A 15,552-nucleotide genomic window follows, 5' to 3' on the forward strand; every position below is an offset into this window, starting at 1 on the left:
AAGAGAATGAGTAACTTTCTATGCCTACAACATCAGCAGGAACCTATAGTAGATGTATTGCAAATAACTTGTTGTGTGTGACCAAGTACTGGGAAATCTTCTATGGACTTCCAAATGGAAAAACTTTTGGATATTACGCTATTTAAAAGTTCTAGTAGGGAAAGTTATAGAGTCGTAAGTTAAAAAATTATACCTAAAAAAAGCTAATGGAAAATGTTAGGCTGTTGGTTATGGGCATAAGGAAATCAGAGGACTGTTTTCTAGGTACTTTATTTTGATTTCTGTGATATGAAAAAGCTTTAAAAAGCAGTCTGTAAATGAAACCTGGTTTTGAATGTGGAATGTTCTGATAAGTGAGTCTCATTTAATACATTTGAGAAGGTAATATTTTTATTTGGCATATATAAGTTCTACATAGTAGAGTTTGGGTTATTTTTCCCCCATTGCATGTTATTTCTAAACACAAAAAATTCTCATTATTTTTCTAATATTTATGCCAATCATGGAACTACTTAAAAGCTTTCTATCAGTTAAAAGACTGAGACTATTTCTAAATCTTTCTAGATACTGTACTATTTTATATCATAGTAGAAGACAGTTTAATTATTAATCTTTATATAACAGTAAATCGACATTTTCTTAACCTGTCTGGTACCTATCATCAGGTATAAATTTTGGAAGGAAAATATCAATATATTTCTCTTGTCAAATTTACTACTCATTCTCTGTCTGTAGGAGGGAAAAAATATTCTCTTGAGGCAGCCAGGTTTCATCTTGGCAGCCTTAGCCACTGCAGAGCTCAGGAGGCCAGGGCATTTACATGTATTTCCTTTGCCTCCTGTTTCCTCTAACGTTTTTCTTTACCAACTCACTCCTGGGTAAAGGTAATGACTATAAAATTAAAAGCTCTATTTACCAATACTGTTCCCAAGTTATTTCCTAAAGCTGATTTTCTTACTTCTTTTCCTCTTTCCATCTTCTCTAAACTCTAGAGTCAGAGGTGTTAGATGGCTTACTGGGTGAGATGGATAGCTTTGAGGACACACTCAATATGCCAGCTGAATCCAGTGGAACTCTTCTGCTGATGCCACATGCTCTGGATGCAGTAGAGAAATATGAGATAAATCCAGATAAAACACAAGAAAAGGGGAATGTTCCCTCTCAGCAGCCTAATGGAAGAAAGAATAGCATTTCACAGGAAGTCAAAACAAATAGCTGGACTGAAAACAGCCACTGTCCTCGAGTGAGCCGTTCTTTACTCCAAAACACCAGTGAAGATGCAGGAGATGATAAAGATGGCTGTTTGATAGGATATGGAAAAGAACTGGAGTCTCTTAGGAACTCAGGAGATGTGCATGATTATAGAGCACACAAGTCCTTGGAGAATGAGAGGCCTGTGAAGGAAGGTGTGCACTCTCCATCAAGCCAGTGGTCTCAACTGAACTTGTCTGGTCTTGACGAAACTCACCTGGAGATGTCTGTGTGTAGCTCTCCATCCTCCAACTTACATAGGGAGGAAAATTTAGAAGAAAAGTCATTACTAATGGCCAAGAGTGATGCTGTGGAAACATCTTCCCTGAACTCTTCAGGCTTGTTAAAAACACAAAAGCTGTTGAGTGTGGATTTGTCAGAAAAATGCTGTGAAATGAAAAACACTGAAAACAACCCAACATTGGAAATAACTCCAGTAAAATCTGTGTCATTGACTGTTCAAGATCCAGAGTTGGTAAAAGGATGTGCAGCTGAGGCTTCCAAAATGAGCTGCTTAAACTGTAATTCTTTTTTAATTGGACATGCAAACGTCACAGAGTGTTCTGTAGTCCACCATGACAAGCTTTCCACACATTTAAAAGCAGCTTCCAAATCTGTCATAACTGATGTTCACCCACTTATGTGTAGTGCCAAATCTCCAGATAACTGTGATGACCTACATTTAATAAATAGTGAAAATACTCTTACAAAGTCTGGTGTTAAAAACCTGAAGATGTTACCCAGTCTGAGAAAGAGATCCAAGAAATTTATTTATAGACTAAATAATACTTTACTGTATCAAGAAGAAAAAATACAAAAAGAAGTAACCTCTGAATCCCCTATTCATACTGCATTGCCACATTTGGAATCTGATGCATACGAATTTAGAGGCTGTCTGGCGGCTAGTGATGTTGAACAAGGTACATTATTAAGCTTTTCATCATTTGTGGAGGATTCATTATTTATTATGAGCCTTTCATGTAAATGTTTTAGATAAAATCATGTAAAATCTTGTGGTTTTGGAAAAGTAGCTGGGCAGTTGGGAATCAACCTATGGGATTGTTCTGTTATACAGTGATAAGGATAGGATCATTTTCAAGTAATCTTGTGATAACTTTTTTCATAACAGGTTAGTTTCTGGAATAGAAACTTCCACCCTGAGCCATTATTGTAATTGACAAGCTTAGTTATCTTTTTCAGTTCTGTTTTTACTAGAAGAATTACTTTATGTTAGGAGTTGAAGTACTTTAAATTTGAAACAAATCCTTATGTTGAGACACAAGGAGTTGAAGCCCATCTTTTGATTCATTACAAGTAAAAATTTATTTATTGTTTTTTTTTACCTGGTACTATTAGCTGCAGCCAAATCTCTTGGTTTTGGCTGTTAGAATATAGGTTAAACAGACCTCCAACCTTGTCAGGGAATTTGCATTTGAGAACAAAAGTGATACATTGGGTTCTGCTGTTAAGCTTGTACAGAAATTATCTAATCTGCCTAAATGTTATGAAAATCTGAATCTACATTTGTTTGAATAAATTTATTCAAATTTTTCTCTGTAATGTCTTGTAGACCACTTTCTTCCTGCTGAGAGAAAGCATTTGGAATCAAATATGAGGACAAAGAACTTCAGCACTTCTACTTTAAAAATGGATATAATGGATAATTTATCTGATAATTCCTTCAGTGATAGGCTGAAACAACAAGACCTGAGAGACTTCGGGGAAAATGCAAGAGAGGATCAAGCTGCTGCATCAATAAAATGCTTAGAAGGATCTAATACACTGGAAGAAGATACAAATAATTCTTCAAATAATCAGAGTCTTTCAAATATAAAACGTAAAGTTCTGACTTCAGCATGCCTAATGGCAAGAAGACGTTCCAGATTTCTCCCTAAAAGCTGTGCTTTAGGGAAAGGTGAAGAAGATAAGGACATGAGCACTAAGATGAACGATGGAGCTGCTGTACCTCAGAGCCTGAAAGAGCTTGGGTCTTCTCCTAGTGGCAAGGAACTCTTGGCTGATATTCACAGTGACTCTACATCCCTGACAAACAGCAATTCCCATAATACATTGTGTCAGATCAACTTTGGCATAACTGGAGTCAGTAGTGACTGTTGCAATAAATTATCACCCAGTAAAAAGCATTCTACAGACCAGAGATCAGGAGTTGACTGTAGAGAGGTACACAGACCCTTGGGAATACAGTGCTCAGAAAATGGCAGTACTGTATTAAAACAAGGGGAGAAAACAGATGCAGCTGCCTTTTCAGAGGATGTAGCCAGCAATGAAGACCCAAAGCCAGCTGAAAACAGCAAAAGCCCTCAAGCAGCTGCATTCAGTAATGTAGCTGTAGACATTTCTAAAGAATTATTAGATTGTGTAGATAACAATTCTTTAAATGAAGTCACTTCTGCAGAAGATAAACAAGTAGCACCTATGTATTCCAGCAAAATGCCAAACAAGAACCTAAAGTGTAAAGGGGAATCATCAGTGAATCTTAATGCATGCAGTTTGAATCTGGGCTTCAGTGGCTTTCAGACTGCTTCTAATAAGCAGATTAGATTCTCTGAAGCCAGTATAGCAAAAGGCAGAATGCTGTTCAAGGATATTGAAAATGAATGCTTTGAAGGTTCTTCCATGGAAAGAGTCAGAAACATTTCACATCAAGTTAAAAAAGAAAATGCGTTATTCTCAGGTTCAAAAAGCAAGCTGGGCAGTAATTTATCTGATTCTTCAGATTCACAGGCAAGTTTTCTTGAGCCCAGGCATACAAAGTTTACTCCACATAAAGTTGGCTTGTGTAAAAGCTTTCCTAGAACTCCACAAGCCTTGCAAGAAGCAAATCAAACCTTGACAGCAAGCCAGGAAGCTGAAATTGCTGAACTTTCCAGTATCTTAGAAGAAACAGGTAGTCAGTTTGAATTTACACAGTTTAGAAAGCAAAGCAACACAATACAAAGTCACAGCTTGCAACAATTAGGAACTGTAGAAACAAATGGAACAAAGAATGTAGAAAATATTTCTGAAAGAAGCAAAGATGTGGGGGTTTATAGCACTTTCAAATCGGAAAATCAAGTAAAAAATGACAAGTATTGTACTCAGGAGGAAGACACAAATGAAGACACTGAATTGGTGAAAAATGAAAAAGAAAATGCAGTGTTTTTCCATGAAAATTATAAAAAGGTTACTTTTACTAACTTAGACATAAAAGAAAGTAGATCTGATGAGAGCTTTCCCATAGCTAAGCAGGACAGCTTTTCTAATTTCATAGGCTTTACTTCAGCTGGAGGTAAAAAAATAAATATTTCAAAAGCAGCTTTGAGTAGGTCTGCAGAGCTCTTCAGAGACTTGGATGATGATAACTATTTGTTCAAATCTTCTGAAACTGGTACTAGATGTCACAATTCAAAAGGATCTATGTCTTCTAACAGTCATTTTTCCAGATGCCCGACAAAAGGAAGCAAAGAAAGAACTGTTCGTGTTTCAGATTTCAAAAGCATCAGTGCTGTTTCCCACACAGGTTCTGTTTCCTACCATGCACAGAATAAAAATGAGGAAAATACTAGTACAGCATTCAAGGAAAATATGGAAAACAAGGCAAAAATATCAGCAAATAATACTGAAAATGTTACCTTCAGTAGTATTAACAATGTCAACAGCCTGTTGTCCACTAAAAATCATAAGCAGAATTATGAAACTTCCAAACAAATTTCAAATCGAGGAGATGATGAAGGCAATTTGCAAGACCACTCATTACATGTAACATGTCTGGAAGATGCTGTTATGATTGCAGAAGAACACAGTTTAAATACGTCATACGAAATGGAAAACCCATCTCCTAAGCAGGTAGGAAAAGACAGAAAGGAAAATGAATGTTTGTCACCAAAACCTCAGGCTCCTGGTGGTGATACATCCATTCCTGATGCAGCTTTGGATCATTCTCTGCCCTTGTTCAGTGTGCAGTGCGGAGAAGGAGATGTAAATGTTTTGGAGAACTCTGATAAAGAAAAAACAAATTGTAAAAATATGGCAGAAGACACCGCTCATGATAAGGACCTGCTAGTGAATGAAAGCAGAATAAAAATAGGTTCTTACCATCGTTTTCAAATACCTCTTGAACAAGAAGTAAACATGGGGAAAAATGAAGTGGAAGGAAGTTATCTGACTGGTTTTCATACTGCTAGCGGCAAGAAAATAGTCATTGCTGATGGATTTTTGGCTAAAGCAGAACAGTTTTTTGCAGATGTTGATATAGGAAAGGAACATAATGACAGTTTTGAGAGTCTCATCAGGAAAAGGAAATGTGGCAAGAACTGTGTTAAAGACTGCGATTTATGTACTGAAAACATTGCTCAGTGTGACTCAGAAAAACTCAATTTTAATGAAAAGCTTGTTGCTGAAGAGCTTGGAGACCAGTTTAATCAGGCAATAGAGAGCAGTCCTATTAAACATGCTGCAGTTCTTGATCCTGCTAAAGTAGATACATTTGTTGACCTAGGTGAAGCTTTTGAAGGGAGTTTGGTAACTTCACATGTGCATAAGAAAGCTGATGTCAGACCTGGAAAGTCAGAATTGGAATCCCTTAAAGGACAGAAGAGTGATGCTGTAAGTAGAGCTCATTTGTCTGAAGATGGAAAATTCCTTGCAGAGAAAAAGTTGGACTGCTCACCAAGAAAGAGGGATGATTCAGGAAATATAGATGATTTTCCTGTGCACTCTGCTGCATCTCTGCATTTAATAAAGGTACCACATGACCTTGAAGACAACTGTGTGCCTAGAGATACAAAAAATACTTTATTTGTTGAGGAGAGCAACAATAAAGCTGATCAGTCACTCCTTCTAGATGCAAAAAGTAGCTGCTCTTACATGAATGGTGACAGTCAAGAATTCAACTTAGAACATTTAAATGAACCTGCTGCTGATAAAAATTGCTTCGCAGACAGCCTAGCCAGTGCTAGCCAAAACCAGACACTAGCCAGTCTTCCTGAAGAGGAAACTAATTTTAAGAGGTTAAAAGAAACAACACTTGAGGCTGAAAAGCAAAGGGGTGATCTGAAAGAAACCGTGTTTAGCACAGCAAAAGGGAAAGCTGTGTCTGTTTCAGAAAGTGCATTAGCAAGTGTCAGACAAATGTTTCAAGACTGCAGTGAAGCTGTAAAATATGAAATTGAGCCTAACTCAAGAAGGAATCAAACAGAAATTGCTAGAAATTCATCTGTAGTCCTTTACACTGAGTGTCCTAATTCTGCTAATTTTTTTAATGCTACAACAAGTGAAGAGGTTAATTCAGCCACATCCCAGTTTGTTGAAGTAAATGCAAGTACTGATGAAGACAGTCACAAAGAAGGAAACACATCTGCAGGTGCAAAGTCTGCTTCAAATTATCAGAAGCAATCCTTTGGGCAGAATATTAAGCTTTTAGGGCACTTTGTTCCAGATAAGCAGATAAAGCCATCAGATGCTTCTACAAGCAACTTTGGATTGTTTAGTACAGCAAGTGGAAAGCCTGTAGAGCTTTCAGAAGAGTCACTCAGGAAAGCTAGACAGCTCTTTTCTGAAATGGAAGGTAATCATTCACCACAAGTACAAGAAGCATTTTTAGTTGAGGAAGATGTTGAAAAGTCTAAAATGCACACTGAAGTACTTCCTAGGAAAATGCAGATAGTGTCATCAAAAGGGCAAGAAGATACCAGCCCTGAATTGATTTCGGATTCTGCTTGTGGCTTCAGCACTGCTAGTGGAAAGCAGGTAAAAGTTTCTAAAGATGCCTACCAAAAAGCAAAGGCAATTTTAGAAGAATCTGATTACTTTTTGAGTAGTGGGCTTTGTACTACAGATCAGCTTAGTTCAGTTAAAGACAGTGGTCAACGAGTGAAATCTTTAACAGGTAAGGTGATCTCAGAATTCAAAACTGAAAAAAGCTGCAATCAAGACTCTGACTTACAAAACATCTGCCCTCGGGAAATAAAGTATTTTCCAAGCACTCACCATGTCATAATGCCTGAGCACACACCATACAATCAGAAAAACAAGCAGTTAGCATCATTTAAAAATAACCTTCAGCAAGAGAAAACTGAGTCTTTTGGAAAAGGGCAGCTGAATCTGTGGTCAAAACCAGAGTCTGAAGCAATTTCATGCAGTGCTACTGCTAAAGCAGAAATTAATACTAATCTTCTCCAAAGTCCAAAAAATTACTTGGAAGTAGAGGCTATAGAAAGTGCAAGAGCTTTTATGGAAGACAGTTTTTCCAGTTCTGGAGTACAAATTAATGCTGCACAGACCTTCAGTGGCAGACCAGATAAAAACTTCCAAATGAAGACCTTTGGGAAGAGGCACTTTGAAGAAAACAACTCACTTGGTAGGTGTTTTATCTTATGTATGTTCAACTCCATATTTCTGCACAGTGCATCTGTTTAGGTTTTGGGGGGCTGGTTTGCATGTCATGTTGATTTTTTAGCTCACAGAAACATTCAAGTTCTTTCTCTAGATGTCAGTGACAAAAACTCTTCTTGCTGCACGGTGGTTCATCCACTCTTTCCAGGCTTAAATATGCACAGTAGAAGCTAAATTTGTGATAAGTAATTTTGAAGGTTTCCAGATTTGCTGTTTTACTGTAAGCTTACAGAAGAAATCTGCTGCTCCTTTTCTCTCTGAGCAGACTTTTTTTTCCTCTGTGTATATATCTAGTGTTTTTTCATTGAAAAATGAGTAGCAGTATTTTCATTTTCACCTTTTTGTGCATTGTAGATGAGGACAATGTTTTGCTTGTATCGAGATTGCTAGTCTGATTCAAAAAATAATTGTTGGTCTAAGAGAGTTTCTTGCCTTCTGAAAGCGATCTGTCTAGGGCTGAAGTGTTGGTACTGATGCTTGCACAGACACCCAGACCAGTTCAGGAACCTGGGCTAGCTGAAAACTCCTTGTGGAAGGGGAGATGAAAACCTGAAAACTAACCTGAAAACTTGCTCATTCTGCTTGCTCTGACTTTGGTGTTTTATTTAGAAATTACAGTTATGTTGTCCTGATTGATAAGAAACTGAACTTGAAAGGAGCATCACTTTTAAAACTCTGTGGTTTTATTCTAGGTGAACCTCCAATTAAGAGGCAGCTTCTGCTTGAATTTAACAGAACCAAGAATTCCCCCAGGTCTTTGAAAGCTTCAAAAAGCACCCCTGATGGTAATTTTAGTCATCTTGTGTTCTAAGAAGTAATCCAGTGTCAGTTGTTATCTTGAGAATTCTTCAATTTCCAATAACCTAACATATAATAAGTTTGCTTAGCTACTGCATTTATCAATGTAGTCATGGAAATTCAGGAAAGCTGCTGTGATAATGTCTCTGCTGACTTTAAATTATGTGATTAATGATTTGCCTTATTGCGTAGACTCTAAATATATTCCTTCTGTAAGAACTCTGGTTTAATTTCCAGTTCAGGAGCAATTTGCCTGCTCTCTCACAATCCTAAGTCTCACAAATTCTAGTCTCAATAGGAAGAATGCATTTTATTGGTTAATCTACAGAATATATTTTATTGATTAACTTTGTGTAGATACTTACTGGTAATATACTTATTATATAATTACTTCTCATATGAAACTTCCTCTTTGCAGCCTAAGGGCATAGCACAAGTGGGTTTACATTCCAGGCAGATATGATTTAGTTACATTGATAATTCCAAGATAAGCATGTCCTTCAGTAATGGAAGGAAGAGTTTGTGCAAATGTGCTTTTTTGTTGTAATGTCAAATAAAAGAGTAAAAGTTGTTGAAAGAGTTCTAAATGGAATGGTGAGCCTACCTGGAGTTAATATGATAAACATTTCCTTTTCAGGAGCCTAAAAATATCTTGCTGGCTCACAGACACAAACTCTTGAGAGCTCAGTATTGTGAGCACTTATCCCTCTATGGGAAGATGTTTAAAAAACATTTTTGGGGGCAGGAAAGAATAAAGCTATTTAAATCCACTCTGAAGACTTTTCTATTAATTAATTATTTCTTTTAATTTTCATTAATATAGATAAAGCATGTGGCTATAAATTTCTATCTATCTATCTATGTAATGTGCCATTTCAAACATTTATTTTTTCTAATTATATTACAGGCATTTTCAAAGACAGAAGAAAGTTCATGTACCATGTCCCTTTAAAACCTGTAACTTGTCAGCCTTTTGGGTGAGAAATTTTAGAGTTCTTCTTTGCAACTGTCTAAAATATATAGTATTAATTTACTACCCAACTTTATAAAAAGCTGATCATATTATGACTAAATAAATACTAAGTTACCATACATTACTACATGCTGCTGCAGTAGATCAGTGATATGCTAACTCTATTACACTGTGTCTTTTCTCAATAGATAGAAGTTAAGTATTCTGTTTTTTAAATACCAAAGACTGATATCTTGTCTCTTTATTGATACTGAATTGAATTACTATATTAAGAATACAAAACTCCTGATTTTTGTCAGGAAGATGAAACCTGTATGCTTAAATGTTTGCATTTCTGTAGGTCAACTAAAGAACGACACGAAGTCAAGAATCCTACCCTTACCCTGCCAGATCAAGACTTCAGAGGATTCCAGTCTAAACCTGCCATTTTTCAGCACTGTGCTCTCAGGCACTCTTCAGACAGTGCTGCAGGGCTTTCCACTCCCTGTAAAGCCTCGGCAAAAGAGAGCGAGGAAACGAGAAGTTTGTACAAATCTGGCAAAGCTGCTAAAACTTTTATTCCACCCTTCAAAACCAAGCTGGCGTTTTCTACGTGCGAGCAAGGCAGCAGCAGCAGCAGCAGGTGTGACTCACCCATCAGCAAAATTATGACCAAAGAGATGGAACTAAATCAGCTCAGAGCTGAACAAAATACTGCTGGCCCTCAAGATGAGCAGCCTTGTATCCAGCATGCAGCAGACACTGACCTGGAAAATGGCAATTTAGGTATTTTCAGATTTTACTCTACTTAACTATTGTGAATACTAACTATCAGAGCTGATTCTTTAAGGGGTTTTTGCATAATTTGCAGACTTTTTTTAATAAAAGAAGCTTCTTTTTAAGGTTTTTTTTTCAGGAAAATTAGGAAATTGCTGCTTTCCTAATATTTTATATTGCACTCCTAAAAGAGCATATCCTGTTTATCTCCAAAGTTAATTGAGAAGAAGGAAAATATTTCACACAGTACTTAGAAACAAGATAACTTATGTTTCAGTTGATATTAGATTTTTCTTATATACTTCATAGATAAAATAATCTAGGAACCTTGGATTAGCATTGCTATACTTCATTGACTTTTACAGAAGCTTGTTTTCCTTCTGTCCTCTAATTAAAATATAGACTTAGCCATATAAATGGTTGATTGTGTCGTTTTCAAAAAATGAGGCAGATTTTGAATGCTGAACTGTTCCACTTAAGAATGTGGGCTTATGCCATCTAAGCTCTCTTGAATGCTCTGGTTCATCTGGTTACTTCTGTAATTCACAGTCAAATAATCTGGATTTTTTTCAGAAGGACTTGTGTATATTTGAACAGGTATATGAACATTTGCAGAATCAGATCCTGCAGTAACAGGCCAAAATTTCAGGATTATGGATTCTGTAGTCATCAACTAATTTCTTTCCAGCTGGAGTTTTCTATGAAGATTGAGTTCAGTTTCATATGAGAAGAGTGTGTGGATGGAAGTTGAGTTCAGGGATTTATATAACATTAATATGGATATGTAATATGTTTTATATAAATATTCTAATGCCTTCAGTAATCACTGCCTTCTAAATGCATTAAACTTTTAATATTTAGACTTGCAATTTCTGAAAATCTGCAGAGTGGCATAGAAAAAATGCTGCTCTGAATCTGCTAGAGTGTGACTGTGTATCTTTACTTGATAATGCTTTTAAAAGGTTTTGATGTTTTGGTTTGTTTTTTTTTAATTTGCAGCTATGGCCAGGATGGTGACAAATCTCCGCTGTGCCAGAGATCTGCAGGAAATGAGAATTAAAAATAAATGTAGGCAAAATATTCATTCACAGCCAGGCACTCTTTATGTCATTAAAACATCTGCAAGCAGTAGAATCCCTCTGAAAGCTGCAGTGGAAGAGAAATCGCCTCGCTTTTATTCTACAGAAGAGGTATATTGATATCTTTTTATTTTCTGTCTCACATCTCTTTCTCAAGACTAGCAAGTAAAAACTCAGTAGCTTTTGAATAGATACATTCTTCAAGTTTTTAGATAAGTATTTACAGTAGCTGTTACACCAGTTGCTACAGTACTTACGTAGCATATATCCAGTTTTTAAAACTATTCCAAATAATAAAGGTCATAAATCTCTAGTGTTATAATCAAACAGGAAAAAAAAATCCACCAATTAAAATGCCTATGAAGAGATGGTTGAAAAGAACATTAAAATTTAAGCTTAGGTAAATCTATATGAAAATGCTTTTGCTTTTGGTGCTGTGAAAGTACCAAACCTATTGAATTGTTTTAAACACTTTCAAAGTACACTGTGAAGCTGTTCTTCTAAACTAGTTGTTGGGAATCCTCCATTCTCCATGGTTTACATATGAAATGGCAAGATCAGACAAAAGCTGTCTCAACCTTAAAGAAATATTTAATCTGAAATTATAAGACTGGATATTTAAACTGTCTTTTGAATTCTTACTGTATTGTCATTATTTTGTCTTTTCCATCTGATTTTTTTCAGCTGTACACATACGGTGTTTCAAAACAGTGCGTACAAGTTAACAGCACAAATGCAGAATCTTTCCAGTTTCTCATCAAAGACTTTTTCAGTAAGGAGTATTTGTTAGCTGGAAATGGAATGCAGCTTGCTGATGGAGGATGGCTAATACCTACTGATGAGGGAAAAGCTGGGAAAAAGGAGTTTTACAGGTACTGTTGCTTATGAACTTGTGACAGCTATGCTATTTATTAGATAGCAGTTCTCTTGTCTCCTAGAATAAATCCAACACAGTGGTGTTTTAAAGCCTCTGAAATTTGTACTGTTTTTTTACTGTGCATTTTTAGTACACCTCTGTTGCTATAAATAAAGATATTATAGGATTGTAAATTTGCTATGTAGATTAATGTTGCTAGTGATTGATCCTCACTGACCATTAAAGAAAGCAAAGTCAATTTGGAAAATTTCTAGAATTTCTTCAAAGGTATAAATAGTCTAAGTAATAGGGAAGTTAAAATTTGCAGTGGGTTTCAGGTTAATTTATTAACAATTTATCTGCAGAGCCCTCTGTGATACTCCTGGCGTGGATCCCAACCTAATCACAGAGGCCTGGGTTTACAATCACTACAGATGGATTGTATGGAAATTGGCAGCCATGGAAGTGTCGTTCCCACATGAATTTGCTAACAGATGTTTGACACCAGAAATGGTCCTGTTACAGTTGAAATATAGGTATGTGTACAGCAATGTATTGGGAGCTGTAATTTGTGTTACTGTGTGCTTTCTGGTTCATCAGGATTACAAAATAAGCACATCTGCCTTGCATTCACTGCGTAGCAGAATGCTTGTATTGTTAAACTTGCACACAGCAGCATTAAAAACATAGTGTGTGTTACCTGCAAAAATGTAGAAAACATTTGCTTTGCTGCAGTGGTGCTTAATCAGGTAGATGAGTAACCAACACTTTTCTACAAGTGTGTTTAAATAAAAACAATGTGATGGATTTTGTTTGCTGTAACTAAGCACAAATTCTTTTTTGTAGGTATGATTTGGAAGTGGATAAAAGTAAACGATCGGCAATCAAAAAAATAATGGAAAGAGATGATGCAGCAGGTAAAACACTTGTACTGTGCATTTCCAAAATCATATCACTGAACACAGTTGTATCTCCTAGCAGTAGCAATAAGAACATGGAAAGTAAAAAAGCAGCAGCTTTAATTGAAGTTACTGATGGCTGGTATGGGATCAGAGCTCTTCTGGATCCACCTCTCAAAGCTTTCTTAGATAGAAGAAGGCTGACTGTTGGTCAGAAGATCATAGTGCATGGAGCAGAACTTGTTGGTCCTCAAAATGGATGTCCACCACTGGAAGCCCCAGATTCCCTTATGTTAAAGGTAAATAAAATATTAGTTCAGCTTGATTGGATGTGACAGAGAGGTGATAAATGCTACTTAGTTGAGCCATATTTTGTAAACAGAAGTTATTGGAGCTTTACAAACAGATGGAGCTTTGCTGAAGTTTAATAACCAGATTTGTAAGACATCCTTCAAGGGTGTTATTCAATACGGTTGGAAGAGAAGTTTGTAGTATAAAATTCTGCCAGGTTTTGCTATGTGTTTTGGCAGGTCCAGCTCCTTACTTTGGTTAAACACCAAGTTGCAAAAAAGTATTTATCCATCTCAGACAATATGGAAGTTGGAAGAATGGGGGGAGGGGAGAAACCAATGAGAGGGTGAACTGGTGGGAGAAGGCGTTGGCTTATTTGAGGTTAGTTAAAAAGCTTTAACTTTACAGAGCATAATACTGAAATTGCTACTCTGGTACAAAGCAATGGTTTGTCTCATACATTCTCATTTCCCAGAGAATTTTAACTTTTCTGATTTTTAGATTCTATTGAAAATACATTCTTCAGTGTGAAAGGAATTAAAATGTGATCTGCTCAGGTGCAAAAGTGATATATTCTTAGTGAGATCAGTGTGAAAATAGATATATAAATATTTAGATATTCCTGTAGTTAAAATGCGTTGCTATAACTCTGACTTAGCAGTGCCAGTTTCTCATTCACCGTTTCCCTTGCTCAGATCTCAGCGAACAGCACTCGCCGTGTGCGATGGCACACCAAGCTGGGATTCCATCGGGATCCCAGACCTTTCCCGGTGCCTCTGTCATCGCTTTACAGCGAGGGCGGTGCAGTGGGCTGTATTGATGTGGTAGTTCAAAGAACTTACCCTATTCAGGTATGGTGTAAGTATTTTATTCATCTAACAGGGTTCTGTGAGATCTCAATTATATTAATTAATTAATATAATTAATTATGAATTAATATATCATTTTTCAAATGAATTAATGAATTAATATATCATTTTTCAAATCAGACACAATATAGATAGCTAAATTTTTTTAAAATACCATTATGTGTAAAATAATGAAGAGTGGTTCTTGCATTGTGCATGTATTTAGTATTTCAGGATTGGTACATCCTGCTATAAGAATAATTTTATTTTGTGTTCAGTATCTTTCAGTTGGCTTTGCTTTGAGCTTCAAAAAGCCAGAAATAATTGAATTTCAGTTCTGTACTCTACTGCACTTGTTTTATTATAAACATATTAACAAAAAAGTCACATATTTCTAAGCATTTGTGGGATTGCTTTTTCTTACATGTAGCTGTCTGTATTGTGTACGTTCTGTATTAGTGAAAATACAGTGTGTAGTTATGGTGTAAAATAGATTTAAAATCTTTTAAATACCACTTGATATCCAGACATTTAAATACTGCTATCAGACTTCACTGCAACTACTTGGTTTTATAACAATACCAGACACAAAAAGAAACAATATTTCTGTTAGTAATCAATCTTTTTAATGTAAACAGTTTAACCAGAACACAACTTTCATATTTTATTAGCTTTCCTCAGAGCAGGTTATACTTGGCATGTATATCTAAGATTGTTTTTTCATTGCCTTCTTTCTAAGGTATTATTTTATTGTTGGTTGATGTAGAATGAATTCTGCAAAGGTACTTGGTTTGGATCATTAGTTTGCTATTTAGATCATTACTTTAATGGAGGAAATTGCAGCACTTACTATGTGAGCTGCCTGGTAGAACAAACCTTTATTTAGGTCTCAGAAAGGGGACTGTAATCTGTAACTGCATCACAGTAAATGGTTTCCAGGCTGGGGAGGCAAATGCTTCTTCATATCTGGCTATGTCAAGAGATTGATGTACATTTTTCTGCTTTAAACACTGAGACTCTTGCTCAAACATACCAAAATTGTAGGAAGATTTGGGCTGTCTCCTTTTACATCAAGAGCCAAGGAGTGTAGGAATCACAGTAGCCTTAATTAAAGGTGTCAAACTGTGAATAATGCAGGAGATACATGGTGTGCAATTAATGAGGTAGGCAGAGCCTATTTCAACAATTCAGTGCCTCATAAGTATTGGTCCTGCAACCTCTCCTTACCTTGCTTTCACTATACACCCCTGCTGCTTCTCTGTTCTGAACCTGGAGCTCACCTGGTCCTGTTACTTGAGCAGCTTAATTCATTAAACTAGGAAAAAGTAAGTAATAATAATATTAAGAACAGACAATGAACTGCTGTCTATTGAATTACCAAACTGATACAGTCTGCTGAGGTCAGATA

The 15,552-nt window shown here is 36.2% G+C and overlaps 1 protein-coding gene across 4 annotated transcripts in view; it reads left to right on the plus strand.

Moving 5' to 3' along the window:
* BRCA2 (BRCA2 DNA repair associated) overlaps positions 1-15,552 on the plus strand; it is a 34,087-nt gene that overhangs the window by 9,438 nt on the left and 9,097 nt on the right. For all 4 annotated transcript variants that reach the window (XM_063149134.1, XM_063149135.1, XM_063149136.1 and 1 more), the window contains 10 exons: positions 993-2,171; positions 2,822-7,609; positions 8,337-8,429; positions 9,350-9,419; positions 9,756-10,180; positions 11,171-11,361; positions 11,935-12,122; positions 12,472-12,642; positions 12,953-13,304; positions 13,992-14,147. In XM_063149134.1, the coding sequence (XP_063005204.1) occupies positions 993-2,171; positions 2,822-7,609; positions 8,337-8,429; positions 9,350-9,419; positions 9,756-10,180; positions 11,171-11,361; positions 11,935-12,122; positions 12,472-12,642; positions 12,953-13,304; positions 13,992-14,147 (7,613 nt within the window). The remainder of the gene's footprint in view (positions 1-992; positions 2,172-2,821; positions 7,610-8,336; positions 8,430-9,349; positions 9,420-9,755; positions 10,181-11,170; positions 11,362-11,934; positions 12,123-12,471; positions 12,643-12,952; positions 13,305-13,991; positions 14,148-15,552) is intronic.

The sequence above is a fragment of the Melospiza melodia genome, chromosome 2 (genome assembly GCF_035770615.1).
Source record: "Melospiza melodia melodia isolate bMelMel2 chromosome 2, bMelMel2.pri, whole genome shotgun sequence".
NCBI classification, from domain to species: domain Eukaryota; kingdom Metazoa; phylum Chordata; class Aves; order Passeriformes; family Passerellidae; genus Melospiza; species Melospiza melodia.